General features: G+C 45.2%; 2 protein-coding genes across 2 annotated transcripts; one reads left to right on the forward strand and one right to left on the reverse strand.

The window, feature by feature from the left end:
• Positions 1-139: 139 nt before the first annotated feature.
• Positions 140-1,876, forward strand: LOC134210504 (uncharacterized). Its single transcript, XM_062686545.1, has one exon. The coding sequence runs from the start codon at positions 140-142 to the stop codon at positions 1,874-1,876; it is 1,737 nt and encodes a 578-aa protein (XP_062542529.1).
• Positions 1,877-14,087: 12,211 nt separating this feature from the next.
• On the reverse strand, positions 14,088-15,830 carry LOC134218288 (probable RNA methyltransferase CG11342). Its single transcript, XM_062697222.1, has 3 exons — positions 15,812-15,830; positions 15,063-15,142; positions 14,088-14,997 (listed from the first exon to the last, which is right to left on the reverse strand). Exons 2-3 carry the CDS (start codon positions 15,063-15,065, stop codon positions 14,278-14,280), a joined length of 723 nt encoding a protein of 240 aa, XP_062553206.1. The 5' UTR covers positions 15,066-15,142; positions 15,812-15,830; the 3' UTR covers positions 14,088-14,277.

Genomic DNA, 15,830 nt, shown 5'->3' on the forward strand with positions numbered 1-15,830 from the left:
TTGTTTGTATTGCCTTCGCTAGGGGGCATGGAAAACATTCGTTGCCAATAGGGTCTCCGAGGTGCAACACTTCACCCATGGAAGCAAATGGAACCATATACCCGGCTCCGAGAACCCCGCGGATCTAGTTTCACGCGGAATGTCAGTGGAAGATTTCCTGCAAAGTGAAGATTGGAAGCATGGCCCTTCATGGCTAGCACACCAACAGTCATCCTGGCCAATTTCAAACCTACCTGCCGTCTCGGAGGACATTCTGGAAACCAAAAGCGTTGTTGCATCCATTCAAACAACAACCAGCATCAACCCATGGTTTCTTCGGTGGTCGTCCTATACTCGACTACTCCACACGGTAGGATATTGCCTCCGTTTCGTAACAAAAACACGTTCAAAGGCCAGAACCCAGTCAATTGCACCCCTCACGGGAATCGAACTCGACGCGCAGTCACTTACCGTCCAAGAGCTTGTCAACGCTAATGCCCTTCTAACCAGGCTTGCCCAGCAAGATGTCTTCGGGGATGAGATCAAGGACCTGCAGCGAGGAAATACCGTAATGAAGAAATCGCCAATACGTCGAATGTGTCCATTCATCGATCCAGAAGGAATACTACGAGTAGGAGGCCGATTGAACCTGTCTCAGCTGCCATATCAGTCCAAACACCCTGCCCTCCTCCCAAAAGATCATCCATTCACCAGGCTAATCGGAGAACATTATCATCGGAAGCTCCTCCACGGCGGCGGGCGTCTTTTGTTGTCGTCGATTCGTGAGGAATACTGGCCACTGAACGGTCGTCGTTTGGTCCATAGCATCGTACGAAATTGTTTCCGGTGTATACGTCATCGTCCGCAGCCCGCTCACCAGCAGATAGGTCAGCTACCAGCAGCGAGGGTCATACCAAGTCGTCCCTTCTCCAACACAGGCGTGGATTATGCTGGTCCTCTATACATGAAACCCATCCATAAACGAGCAGCCCCGGCAAAAGCTTACCTGTGCATATTTATATGCTTCGCAACAAAGGCTGTCCACCTAGAGTTAGTTGGGGACCTCTCTACCCAGGGGTTCATTGCAGCGTTACGCCGATTCATTGCAAGACGTGGAATCCCAGCCCACATTTATTCGGATAACGGAAAAAACTTTGAGGGAGCAAAACGAGAGCTAGGCGAGCTATTTGCCAGGTTTAGGAGCCAAAACGAGCAGAGCATTATTGCTTCTGCTTGCACAGATCAGGGAATTACTTGGCACTTGACTCCCCCCAAGGCCCCACATTTCGGTGGCCTATGGGAAGCGGCGGTCAAGACTGCCAAACGACATCTATTTCGACAATTGGGTAATACACGTCTGTCATTTGAAGCATGTTACACTATTCTGCACCAAATAGAATCTGCGATGAATTCCCGTCCTCTTTTGCCGATGTCCGATGATCCTAATGACCTCGCCGCCCTAACACCAGCACACTTCCTCATCGGTACCTCGATGTACGCCCTGCCCGACCCAGCCACTCAGCACACGCCAGTGGGCGCCCTTGAACATCTTCAGAAGCTCCAGCATCACGTTCAGAAATTCTGGGTTCACTGGCGAACCGAGTATTTGCAGGAGATGATGAGAGATACAAAGCTAGCAGCACGAAACGACGAGATCCGGCCTGGAAGGATGGTCATCCTAGTTGACGAAATGGTGCCAACAACCCGTTGGCCACTTGCGCGTATCACTGAAGTACATCCTGGAAGAGATCGATTGAATCGAGTTGTTAGCCTTCGCACCGCCAAAGGAGTCATCATCCGACCAATTACCAGAATTTGCTTACTTCCGTGTTTCGAGCCAATTCTAGATCAGGAGCAACGAGAAGAAACTATCGACGATCCAAATTCCCATCCATAAGAAATAGTTTTTGCCTGTAAATAGAAGAAAAATCGAATATTTGTTAAACAAATTGTACTTACCTGATAGAATAAGTGAAACCAGTTTGTTTTTGTTTACAATTGTTATGTTGAACGTATCCATTCAAGGCGGCGGGTATGTTGGAGCAAATAACAGTAGGTCAACATGCATTAGGTCACCACATAGACGATTGACATCGCTTGCATGCGATAATACAGTGAACGCGCTCCATTCGAACAGTTCAGCATACGATTAGGGATTTTCGCCCGTTCAAACTGGCAGTTTTGTTCGTAGCATAAATTATGTATAGATCGAGCTGTAATAGTCGTTAGCCAACAGAATCCAGTCAGTCTCCTTCCTACCTGCATGCCAAGTGAAAGTGTACCAACCCCTTAGAAGTTCAATCAAATAAAAGATTAGTTGCATCCAAAGTGTTAAATTCTTAGGTAGTGATTTAAGACCAAAGTGGAAGAATAAATTGAGTATAGAGCTGAAGACCGTGTATGTGCATTACTCTCATCTCGCCTACCCGTGCCTCGCTGCCCTCGTCGTTGTTGCTGCTGCTGTAGTCGGTGTGGTGAAATTACTTGCATGCTTTCTGGTGCCTTACACGGTGGAGCTGCGTGGGAGAAAATTTGAAGCTTATTGCGAAAAACGAAGACACAACGTAGGACGATTTCTGGTAAGCGCCAACACTACGTCTAAGGGGAAGCACTCGGATACAGAATGTAAAACGGAAATTTCCAAATTCGAAACCGTCACGAAATTAGGAAAGATTTCAAACGTTACCAGCGTCTTTATCTTTCGTTGGATTTTGGAGATTATCTTATCAATCGATTCGATTATACCAACGTTAAACTATTGAAAATTTTATTTCTTTCAACCCCGATTAAAAAAACAGGATTAATCAAAATTTATGCATCCCCAACACGGACATCAGATTGATGTAAGGTACGAGCCTTTCGGTCCACTGTTCCGTTTTCCGTGCTCGCGTCATTTCCATTCAGAATTTCACGGAGAGCGGACCAGTGCGTCCAGAAGTGGTACCAGCGACAACGGCTGTCGCAGCGGTGGTGGTGGAAAAGAAAAGTTTTCGGTGGTGGTAGCGATGGCGAAGCAGCAGCAACGCATCATTTATGTCCGTGTACCAATCACCATCGACGGCGGATCTGGCCGAATCATCGGATGGCGGTCGCTCGGTCGAGTGGTTGCCATTAGTGTGGTACATAAAAGCAAAAAAATCGGTTCTTTTCAGGAAAGTGGTTAAGGTTAAGTTGAGATAATTTTGACGTAAACTACGTCTTAGGAGAAGGTCTAATACAGGGTGCTCTCCATCAAGATGCAAAGTTTAATGAAACTTTTGATTATCAACGTTAAACTATTGAAAATTTCATTTCAACCTAGTACATAATTCAGAACCGACCAATCCTGTTCATGCATCCCCAACACGGACATCAGTTTGATTATGGTCCTTTTAGACAATCGCTCCATTTATCTATGCATAAAAAAAATCCTGTTTCGGGAGCGTCCGTCATTTTCGTTTGAACATTCCCGGAAAGTGGACAAGACGCTCCATCGGTAGCCTTGAGTCAGCACCGGAGGCGATTGTCTGGCTTAGAGTGGACCAGCGATAGTGTTGGCAGCAGTCAACGATGGTGGAGAGGCGGTCGGGTCGGCAACATCACTCATTTACAATCCCAGCGCCAACGGCTGCCGCAGCGTTGACGTTGGTGGCGTCATTAATGGTGGAGCTGCGGTGAAAATAAATCAGTTCTTTTGAGCACCATCATTATCTCGGGGAGAAAGTTGTTAAGCTGAGAGGATTTTTCCAAAGCGCAACTACTAGTGACCGGTGACTCTTGGCCTCCAGTGAAATCTTCTAGTGAGATTCTGAGTTTGGTTATGTGCTGTTCGTGATTTAAAAAGTGTATTATTGAGAGGATTAAATATAGAATATTGACCCGAGACGAATTTTTTTCATTATACCAAATATAATCGCTTGGCATCGGTAGCGAGGGGCCCGAGGGGCAGCCGTCGTAGATTCCGTGAGATTCCTTAAGCACATTCAGAAAACCTACTTATCTAAAAGGAATACTCAAGAGCTTTCACTCAACGAAAACCGCATCATGATTAATCGCCCCAATAATCAGTGATAGATTCTAATATCGTTTATGAATATTTAGTCATGAGCACTGAAACGCGCAGAGCACCAAAATAGCCTGAATGTGTTTCTACTATCTTTCGCGCCAGGAGCAGCAATGTTGCTGGCTGAGCAGTTACTCAGTTTTCTCCAAAAAACTACGATATAGGCTAAAATTAATTACTAATTATTGGAATGATTGATTAATATGCGGTTTTCGTTGAGTGAAAGCTCATGAGTTTTTCTTCTAGCTTTGTATGTTTTCTTTTTGCTTGTGAATAATGTCGGAGCACTATAATCAGTTCAATGAAAAGAAAATTCCCATACTAATTTCCATGCAAACTTGAATCGGCTTGTGCTAAATCAGTTTTAATCCAAATCAGCTCAAATTTTCGGAGGACACTCAAAACATAAGACAAAATCAGATAAGCGTTGTGGAGAAAAATTGAGATTTTTTGAGTCACCCTAAATTATATATTCATTCTAAGCTAACTAAGCTTAGCAAATTACCTATTTAGCCCAACGACATTTTCGGTAAAATGGCCCTTTCTACCAAACTATCATGTCGGCCAAACGGCTGAAAGTTATCGGTTATATGTCAATCAAAAAATCACTAAAATAAAGTTTTGAAAAACAAAATTCATTCAAACTTCGAAGAATCATCGAAATTCCGAATGTCATCATTTAAGAGCAAAAAATAAAAAGTTGAGTCACTTTTAGAAAGACGTTGTATTGCTTAATTAAAGTGATAAAAACTTTCCCAACGTTCTTGTTAGCTGCACTGCGACGAAGTCGTAATTTTTAACGTGCAAAAATATCACCTCTTTTCCTTTTTCGTCTTGCAAGTCATAAATCTTTCAAGATAATTCATTTTTAACGGAACAAATTTTGAGCATGGAAGTAGATAAAGTCAAGACTCAAATTTCTATGCAAATGTGATCTCTTCCCCCACAGTAGGAGTATTTCGAGCACAATAATTTCGAATGCAAAATCAGCCTGTTCTCCTAATCGTTGTTGCGTCGGTCAACTTAAGACGTTCTGGCAAATTTGTCTTCTTTCGATTAATCTTGAGCTCCTCACCGCCACCCGACCCATATACATAATGCATGCACTCTGAAAACGGTTTTTCGTTGCCGAGTATTTGTCTAAAATGCACACAAAAACCACAAACAGACAAACACTTGAAGCACAAGTACCGATATCCTAAACACTGTCTGGCTCAAGAAGCCACAGGACCAGAAGCAGCACCATCGTACCCATACCACTGGAATCCATTTGTGTTTTATCGTTGCCAACTAGAAAATAAATAAAACTATGCAAATGAACAATTTGCATGCACTAACTGGGCACAACTGATCTTGCCGGAGTTGGCAGAATTTGGTCCAAATTGCTGTGTCGTATCTTTTCACTCAATCTTGCTTTTTATGTGTGCTCTATATTTATGAAAGACCCGTACCCGACTATTGAGGCTGAATTTGAATGAATCCATTATAAAGAAAGATGAAAAAAGCAGGCAACCTGTCATATTATTTATCTCAGGTCTCAATATCTGTACCATTCGAGGATTACCCCATCCCAGAACACAATGTTTCTGAGACGTGGTAAACTCACTTACTACTTTTGATCCGAAGCGATTGCCCCGTCATCGCTGCTCTGTTGCCAGGGAAAATATCTGTCGACATGTTCGAAGAAATTCTTTTTTGAAGCTATTCCACCTCTGCGACATCATGCAGAGCTATAGAACCATTCAATTTTTCCCATACCTGTCTAAATAGAAAAAGAATGGTAACGTGTTATCACGTGCAGGTGAACAATAAATTGAAAAACGATATCGAGTCTAATTATTCAGTGGTTACAACTCCCTGACCTTATTACCTACCGTATTGTATGAGACTAAACTGTTTCTTATCCTTTTTATCTATAATTTGTATCTACTACCTTCAAGAATCCTTGACGATTTAACGGTCGTCATAGCATTTCATCGCACCTACCACCACTTGCTACCTAATTCGTTCAAGCCGAGCGTAATATAATTCATCATCGTTTCCCATATTTCGGAAACCTATGATTTATTAGCATAAGCTTGTCTCTTCACGCAAAACGAAGCCTCCGCCTGCCGTGCGTCGCCCGATGACATCAGCTTTCAGGACGGGACGAAAGGAACTTGTGCTCGTCGACGCGACCGCGACTGCAACGCTATAAATATGAGGCAGAAAATTGCTCCTTTCCTACTGTGGACCCCCACGACGACGCTGCCGGGTGGGAATTTACGCATCAGATGAAGAAGGCGGGCGGGTATTCCACGCGCCACGTGCTGATGGGTCTTAGCGAGGGACTACGATGACTTTCAATGCCTAACCGAATGTGGTAAGCGATACGTGGGAGCGACGGTAATAGTAATCAGGGATTCTATCCGCCAAGGAGTGATGATGAGCGCAGACTAATGGGAAACGGGTGGGTATCATAATGCAAGGAAATTGTATTACGCGGAAAACGTTTCGCATTTGGGAGGTATTTGTATTCAATTAGAAGCTTAGATAGAATTTGTTAAAGGTTTGTATGTACTTATCAATGTTATCAATACTTTGCGTAGAATGTGCTGAGTGATATTTTCGCTTCAGGAATAACGAAATAGAGTGAAGGGCCTTGCGGTGTTTTGATAGTTTGTTTGGAATTATATCAGAACAGTTGATGTTCTATAAGATTCTATTCCACATCACCAGTATTCCACAAGTCGAGAAAAACTAATCTGACGTTTCAAGAAGTTTAACTTTATAGTTTCCTTTAAAAAATGATGAAACCGAAAAGGTACTTATTGAATTAGCCCACGAGAAGTAATTTTTAGGGTCTCCAGTAGTTTTGCAAGCAAAGGCGTAGGATCGCCAATTCGAAGATGGCGAGTTCGATTTTCGGTTCTTTCTAGGATACACGGTTTTCAAAATAATTTGTCTTCCTTTTACTTCCACTAATTCGTTTTTTCGTATCTACACAAATATGTATTTCATCCACTACTTGTGGACATCTTAGTGCTGTCCAATGAGCAGCTCGAAGTAGCTCGAAGTTGTTCCCGCCCTGCTCGTTCTTTTTTGTCAACAAATGGGCATGAGCAGGACAGGGAAAAACTTCGAGCTACTTCAAGCTCTCATTGGACAGCACTCTTCACTGTGTTGTTTATCGAAGTCGATCCATTGTATTTGCCACACAAGATACATACTCATTACTCATGCAATGGCAGGCATGGAAAAGTTTTCAATTAATAAATGAGAAAATGCTATATTGAAAATCAGATCAGTTTGAATGTAGAGCCATTGAAAAAGAAGGAGCAGAAGAAGACGAGATCTAATTTACGACAAAATCAGTTGCTAAAATGATAGATCATTGTCACTCATATTTCTGGGGAAAATAATTCTAAACATGTATTATCAATTCAGTGCAAATCCGAATTATAGCCGCTAACGAAAATGGATTTTTCTCACAATCCATACGTTAAACCTGACTTCGGAAGTAGTGCGCTGTTTTCATTTGGTGATTTGCTATACAGCGCACCACTTCCGAAATTAGGTTTAACGTATGGATTGTGAGAAAAATCTAATTTCGATAGCGGCTACAATTCGGTTCTCAACTGAATTTATAATAGTGTGTGGCCCTAAATGGCCGAAACGAAGTTATGACGGCGACTCGCCGTGGATGTGTGTGCACGCCGCGGAGGTCTGACTGGAAGAGGCAAAATCATGGCTTGCTGCTCGCCGATTGACACGCTGATGCGTGAATCTGTTATAACACGCTGAAGGCATTTTACTCAAACCCCATATTTCCCTTCTTCTCTCATCAAAAACGCAAACAAAATCTTCTAGCATAGGATGCAATGCTTGTTTTTCTCCTGGGTTATTTAAATGAGAAGAAAGTGTACATCGGTTGCAATTGAGCAACCGGTTAACTCCATTGAAAACTGCTCATTAAAATAAACTTTACTCATCATCATGGTTTTAATACCAGAATAATGATTCAGAGTGTGGGTTCCCAAAGTGTGGGCCGCGAAAGATAAAACGTGATCCATACTTTCGTTGGATGATTAGAGAACAACAAATTTACGAAACCTTCTCTTGTTTGTCAAATACAATGACAATTTCTTCCAAAAAACATTCCAAATCTTACCCAAATGCAATTCAAAACTAGGCGGTATTGAACTTCATTACTAATAACATTTAAGAACTACCTAATACTTGATACTTGATAGGCTACAGCTCTTCGATGAACCTAATAAAGATAAGAAAGATAAGAAAATTTATGCTAATCCAAATTCAATCCAAATCCAATCCAAATCCAATTCAAATCCAATGGTAATCTAATCCAAATCTGATTTAAGTCCAAATCCAATCCAAACTCAACCCAAATCCAACACAAATCCAATCCAAATCCAATATAAATCCAATCCAAATCCAATTCAAATTCAATCCAAATCCAATCCAAATCCAATCCAAAGCCAATAAAAATCCAATTCAAATCCAATCCAAATCCAAATCCGTACATTCAATCCAAGTTTTAGTTTCGCGTATAGTACACCATCAACCATTTGCCGTCAAGCAGTATTGCTAACCAATAACTCCAATAACAGCCAATAACTCCAAACTAATAAAAAATTCGAACTTCCGAATAGCTTTGTAAAATCCGGCAACCTTATTGATTTTTCAAATTCCAAGATATCTGCTCCTACAGGTAATCCCGCTATGGCTACTAAGTCAGTCATTTCAAGATAAATTTCTAGATAATATATTTGGCTTTCCGAACAGTTTCGAACAGTACAGCATTGAATATTTCTTCATTTCTCTCAGATTTCGTTATATAATAGCTCGACTGGTAGTCTCATGTACGTTGCCAAGTGGCTTCATGTAATCTAAATTTGTTTTAATCAAAATCAATGCTCGCAGCACTTTGAAATTTTCTAGATCGTAAACCATTTTCCGTTGGTGTTCCATACGCACCTTGTAGTTTCACAAACTACAATTTTTTTTTTCGGCCACCTTTCAGACACACCTTATAGTTTTCTAAACCACAAACCATTTCCACCGATCTTCCAGACGCGCAAGAGGGTAACAGCCAGCCATGGGCACAAGGGACCGAAAATTCCTGGCAGCTGGTCAGTAGGGCAAAGCGGAAGTCGAACGCATCTCGACCTGCAAAGAAAGCTAAGGACAGAGGCGAGGCCTTGTTGGTTAAAACTGATAAGGCAAAGTACGCTGAAGTCCTTAAATCGATGCGGGCGGCCGAAAAGCTTTCGGCGCTGGGTCAGAACGTGCGAAGCGTCAGACGCACCAAGGCCGGTGAAAGGATCTTGGTCCTGAAACGCGGAGCGCAGGCTAGTGGCACTGGCTACAGGAAGCTGGCCCAAGAGGTCTTGGGTGACGACGCCGATGTGAGGTCGTTTGGGGGCGGAAGTGACTCTCCAGTGCAAGCAACTGGACGAGGTCACGAACGCGGACGACGTCGTCTCTGCCGTTAGAGACCAGTGCGGTACAGAGGTCGATAAGACCTCTGTACGCCTAAGAGGCGGTCCCTTTAGCACGCATGTAGCCTACCTTAGGCTCACTTGTCATAAGACGAGTTTGTACAATCCCATTGAATTCCACCACTTAATTGTATCTTGACAGATACGTATTTCGACCTCAACAGTAAGGCCGTCTTCAGTGTCTCGTACTTGACTCGACTTAGGTTACCGGTTGCGGAAGCCAAAAAGGTAATGGAGCGAGGGAAATTGAAGATCGGCTGGTCAGTATGCCCAGTGAGCAAAATCCAGCCGCCTTCAGTGGACAGGTGCTATCGGTGCTTACAGTTGGGACATAAGTCCTACAACTGTAAGGGCCCAGACCGTAGCAACCTGTGTCGTCGTTGTGGTGAGGAAGGGCACAAGGCGCATGAATGTGATAAGGCACCAAAGTGCCTTATTTGCGCCAGCAAAAAGCAAGCCTGTAACCACGTTATGGGTGGGTCTTCGTGTCCCATCGGAGAGAAAAATAAGAATAAGCCGTGCAAGTAACACAGCTGAATCTTAACCACTGTGCAACTGCCCAGCAGCTGTTGCGGCAGTCGGTCTCGGAGTCAAGGACTGATGTCGCCCTCCTGTCCGACCCGTACAACGTCCCTGTCAATAACGGCAATTGGGAAGGGAATGGGTCTAGGATGGCGACTATTTGCACGACGGGACGGTACCCGATCCAAGAAGTGATACACTCCTCTGCTGAGGGTGTCGCAATAGCTAAGATCAATGGTGTGTTCTATTGTAGCTGCTATGCCCCACCAAGGTGGCCATTAGAACAGTTCAACCAGATGATATATAGGCTATCGTCTGACATTGTGGGTCGTAGGCCGGTCGTCATAGGAGAAGATTTCAACGCTTGGGCAGCGGAGTGGGGCAGCCGCTGCACCAATCGAAGGGGTCAAGCGTTACTAGAGGCGCTAGCGAAGCTCGATGCAGTGCTAGTCAATGATGGTTCCGCTAGCACGTCCAGAAGGAACGGGGTCGAGTCATGGATTGACGTCACGTTTGTCAGTCCTGGTCTGGCACCAGACTTGGACTGGGGGGTGGACGAGGGTTACACCCATAGTGACGTCTAGCAATTCGCTTTAAGACCAACTATGGCGTGCAACATCCGAGGTCCGGGGATCCCTGTCAGGTCCGGGGGTGGAGAACCAATCACTTCGACAGCGAAGTTTTCACCGCGGCCCTGGGACTGGAAGCCAACACTGAAGGTTTAGGCGGGGATGCGTTGGTAGCTGTCCTATCACGCGCGTGTGACGCCACCATGCCGAGGAAAGCCCTGCCGAAAAATGGCAGACGCCCGGTATACTGGTGGAGTCCCGAGATTGCGGCCCTTCGATCAACCTGCCTCAAGGATAGACGAAGGATGCAACGTGCCCGCACCGAGGATGAAAGAGCAGACCGCCGTGAAGTGTTTCGAGCTGCAAAACTGGCCTTTAACAAGGCCATTAAGAGCAGTAAGAGAGCGTGTTTCGACAACCTATGCGAAGGAGCCAACGCGAATCCGTGGGGTGACGCCTACAGGATAGTGATGGCCAAGACCAAAGGGAGCTTCACCCTTCACCCTCTGAACGATCCCCGGATAGGTTGGCGAGGATTATCGAGGTACTATTCCCGCCTCGAGCCACAAGTCCCTGACCTCCTGCACCACAAGGCAATATGGGTGCGGCCGAAATGGTGGCTCCGGTGACGAACGAAGAGTTACTCGCGGTGGCCAAATCCCTGGTAACGAACAAAGCTCCAGGGCCTGATGGAGTTCCGAACAGCGCTCTCAAGGCAGCAACCATAGCGAACCCGAACATGTTCAGGCTAGCTATGCAAAGATGCCTAGATGAGTGTAGATTCCCCGAAAGATGGAAAATACAGAAACTGGTTTTGTTGCCCAAGGCCGGGAAGCCGCCGGGCGACCCATCAGCGCATAAGCCAATCTGCCTTATAGACACAACGGGCAAGTTGCTAGAGAGGATCATCCTCAACAGGCTGACTCCGTACTCAGAGGGTACGAACGGCCTGTCTAACAACCAGTTCGGTTTTCGCAAAGGGTAAGTCCACGTTGGACGCTATTAACTCGGTGGTAAAGACCGCAAGATTGCGATCCAACAGAAAAGGCGAGGTATTCGATACTGTGCGTTAGTGACACTTGATGTGAAGAACGCATTCAACAGCGCAAGCTGGGATGCCATCGTGCTCTCGTTACACCGGCTTAGCCTGCCAGTGGGCCTGTACCGGATTTTGGAAAGCTATTTCCAGAACCGTGTACTATTATACGAGACCGATGTCGGTCAGAGAAGCGTACCTATTACCGCAGGAGTTCTGCAAGGTTCAATACTGGGTCCGGTACTATGGAACCTTATGTATGACGGTTCTGAAGCTAAAGTTCCCTCCTGGTGTTAAGATTGTCGGTTTCGCAGATGACGTAACCTTGGAGGTAACGCAGATCACGTAACCTTGGAGGTAATTGCAGCACACGCGAGTGGAGGATTGGATGAGCGCCAGAGGCATGCAGCTCGCTCAACATAAGACGGAGATGGTTATCGTCAACAACCGCAAGTCGGTTCAACATGCAGTGATTCACGTGGGTGAAGTCAGTATGCCCCTCCTGGTGTAAAGATTGTCGGTTTCGCAGATGACGTAACCTTGGAGGTCTACGGGGAGTCAATTTCCGAGGTATAACTGACCGCAGCACACGCGGATTGGATGAGCGCTAGAGGCATGCAGCTCGCTCAACATAAGACGGAGATGGTTATCGTCAACAACCGCAAGTCGGTTCAACATGCAGTGATTCACATGGGTGAAGTCGCGATCGCATCAAAGCAGAATTTGAAGCTCCTCGGGGTCGTAATAGACGACAAGCTGACCTTCGCCAGCCATGTCGACTACGCGTGCAAGAGGGCTTCGACTGCTGTTGCGGCATTATCGAGGATGATGTCCAACAGTTCCAAGGTGTGTGCCAGTAGACGTAGGCTACTGGCAGGCGTAGCCGTATCTATTCTTAGGTACGGCGGCCCGTCCTGGGCGAGAGCTCGGGGGGTAACCAGTTACCTGCGGAAGCTGGAGAGCACGTACCGCTTAATGTGTCTCAGAGTGATATCTGCCTACCGCACGATATCACACGATGCACCTTGCGTGATTGCGAGCATGATGCCAGTCGGGCTGGTCATCCGGGAAGACGAGGAGTGTTTCGAGCTACGTGGCACCAGAGGAGCCCACGAACGCATCAGGGTGACTTCGGTTGCCAGATGGAAGCGCGAGTGGGATAACTCTTCTAAAGGTGGGTGGACCCATCGGCTGATACCTAACATAACGAGCTGGGTGGAGAGACCCTATGGGGAAGACACAATTCCTGTCAGGCCATGGATGCTTCCGGCAGTACCTCCACAGGTTTGGGCACGCGGAGAGCCCCGTCTGCCCTGACTGCCCAGGTTCTGACGAAACTGCAGAGCACATACTGTTCATATGTCCTCGTTTCGACGTCGAAAGAAGAGCTTTGCTAGACGTTTGCGGTCAGGACACAACCCCGGATACTGTTATCCAGAGGATGTGCCAAGCGGTGGAGAAGTGGAACGCAGTTTCGACTGCAACCACTCAGATTGCCTGCAGCTTGCCGAGAATCTGGCGCGCCGACATGACTAGCTTGTGATTGGTTAGTTAGAGCGGAAACAGGCTGAGCGCGGGGAAGTGAATGAGAGGTTTGCACATGTCGAGGTAAAAGTGTCGCAGCGGGTGGCAACCGCAGTCGCCACCACGAGGCATGGCAGAAGAGTGACCGCATAGGTGTTAGTATGGACTGCATATGCCGAGGTAGGAGGGTCGTAGCGTAGAACTGTTGGTACCTATCGCTATCGACACCTCGAGGCATGGCAGAGATGAGTAGAATGAGCATCCAAGTCAGACTCGCGTGGCATGTTAGAGGTGAGCACCCAAGTCAGACTCACATGGTATGTTAAGGGCGAGCACCTAAGTCAGACTAGCATGGCATGTCAGAAGTGAGAACCTAAGTAAGTCCCACATGGTGTGTCAGAGCATGTGTCAGGAGGAGTGGCAGGGTGTGCTAGAGTGAGCACCCAAATAAGGCTCAGATTTGTGTGCTAGAGCGTGAATCAGGTGGTAGGGTGAGCATCCAAGTTAGACTCACATGGTATGTAAAGGGTGAGCATCCCAAGTAAGACTTTATGGTGCGTCAGAAAGAGTGTCAGGGTGTGTCAGAGGGTATGAGCAGAGCACCAAGCAAGTAAGCCTCATATGAGTGCGTGTGAGCGTGAATGAAAGAAGTAATGCTGAGAGGCAGTTCCTGGGGGAACCACGGTATTAGTATAGAGGGTAACTGAAGTAACCTTCTGTTGCTTGGGTGGGTTTAGTGGATCCGGCGTTCCGTCAACCCCACTCCCTGAGTGATAATTTCAGGTGTCTGTTTGCCTTCATCCCTCTACAAAAAAATAAAAACCCACACATACGCACGGACTGACAGACATTTGTTCAGTTTGACGAGCTGGATTACTCTGGGTTTTTCATATGTGTTATTGCAAAGAATAGCAATTCTCATGGCCGGGTAAAATCAATTTTCTAGAAATCTTTGAAATTATTTTTAACGTACATAACCATGAAACTCAATAACATTAGATGTATTTCCGATACGTCGTTTTAAAACAAAATTGATATAAAAAACATAAATTTATAAATGTAACAAAAATAATCAAAATTAATAAATAATTTAAATAACAACTATCATAGCTTGAAGAAAATTTCAATAGCTCGGTTTCTTGGTGGAATTTTCTCTGCCGCGTCTCGTACAACAATAAACCCTTTAGAAATTACATATTGCCTAATCTTTTCTTCTCCTCGCAGCTGTAGATCATCGAAGTGTTCGTAATATTCTCCACTCTGGCGATGCATTTCGTACTGATTAACATAGCTTTCCCAGCTGTGCAACTCCAGAACTAAAATTTTTGTCCGTGCGCAAATGTAGTCCAACACCGTTCTCAAGCCGTCGTCCCCTCGTATCAGATGAATGAACATCAGAACAGAGAAGCAACAAACAAAGTCAAATCGCTCAATTGACTTTTCCCTCAAATATTGCTGAATGTTATCCGGCACTTCACCGTGAGCAACAGCACCGATATCGATCTGCGCAAACTCGAGCAATTGCGTTCCATAATTCCTGATGGCTCTGTCGATGAGACTACCATCGATATCAACTCCAAGGGCTCGCACCTGCCCGTTCTGGCTTTGCAGAGCTGCTTCTATTACATCTCTGACGCTTTGCGTCAGCTTTCCAATGTTGCAACCGATGTCCAACATGAAGATATCGCAGGCGATTCCATTCCCGTTCAACAGTTTTAAACACTCCGGAAGGCTTTCGGCAATGCACGTAGGACGGTTCTCCCGGTCGCGTATTTCGTAATAGTTGCTGTAGTTACCAAGGCGAAGTTGATCAACTGATTTGGACTGAAAGCAGATTAAGCGATTTGCATCAATATGTTACGCAGTATGAAAAAAAGGTGATGTCTTACCATGTTCACAAATGTGAACAACAGAAGTGACAAAAACTGCTCATTCGAACGGTCTCCGAATCTACAGATAATTTAAACTTCTATAATAAGAAATAAATTGAATGATTGCTCTTGCTATACATAAGATAAGAGTCGAGTCCTATAGGACAATCCACATAATGGAACGTACACACGGTCAAGCAGTTCGACCAACATTGACTCCACCTCCCGTTTATTCAAACATTCATCAATTTTTATCAACACCGACACGAACAATCAATTTATTCGACCAACAATATCACACACGAACGACCGAAGCACCAACTCGAGCACCAACCATCAAAAAATATATGGGGGTTTGTGCAACTTCACTACAAATGCTCAAACATGTTCGGCGAACCTTGAGTCCACCCCCGACAACTCAAACCAAAATCAAACCGTTTTAATTTTTTCCAACCGAGCCGTCAACTGTCAAATGGTTGTTCGAACAACTTCACACACGTTCCAACAAAGCAGCAACCGAAGCGTTTTCTTGGGGGTGGAGTCAATGTTCGTCGAACTGCTTGACTGGTGTGTACGTAGCATAAGGTGAATGTAGCCCACTCCAGTGAGCGATAATGTCAGATCTATTTAATAATCAAAAAACTTGATACGCATAAAAGGTCCGAACGACTTGAAATCGCGTGATTAGCGCCGTTACTTATTGCATCATGCCATAAAAGGATCATAATTTGATACACCCAGGATAAAATAAAAATCAATTTCGATACCTTTCTCTTAATATCGCAA

This window comes from Armigeres subalbatus, chromosome 2, assembly GCF_024139115.2.
Source record: "Armigeres subalbatus isolate Guangzhou_Male chromosome 2, GZ_Asu_2, whole genome shotgun sequence".
Taxonomy (NCBI): Eukaryota; Metazoa; Arthropoda; class Insecta; order Diptera; family Culicidae; genus Armigeres; species Armigeres subalbatus.

Bases quoted from the DNA above. Each gene is read 5' to 3' on its own strand.
- LOC134210504 (XM_062686545.1), top strand. From the start codon at position 140: ATGTCAGTGGAAGATTTCCTGCAAAGTGAAGATTGGAAGCATGGCCCT.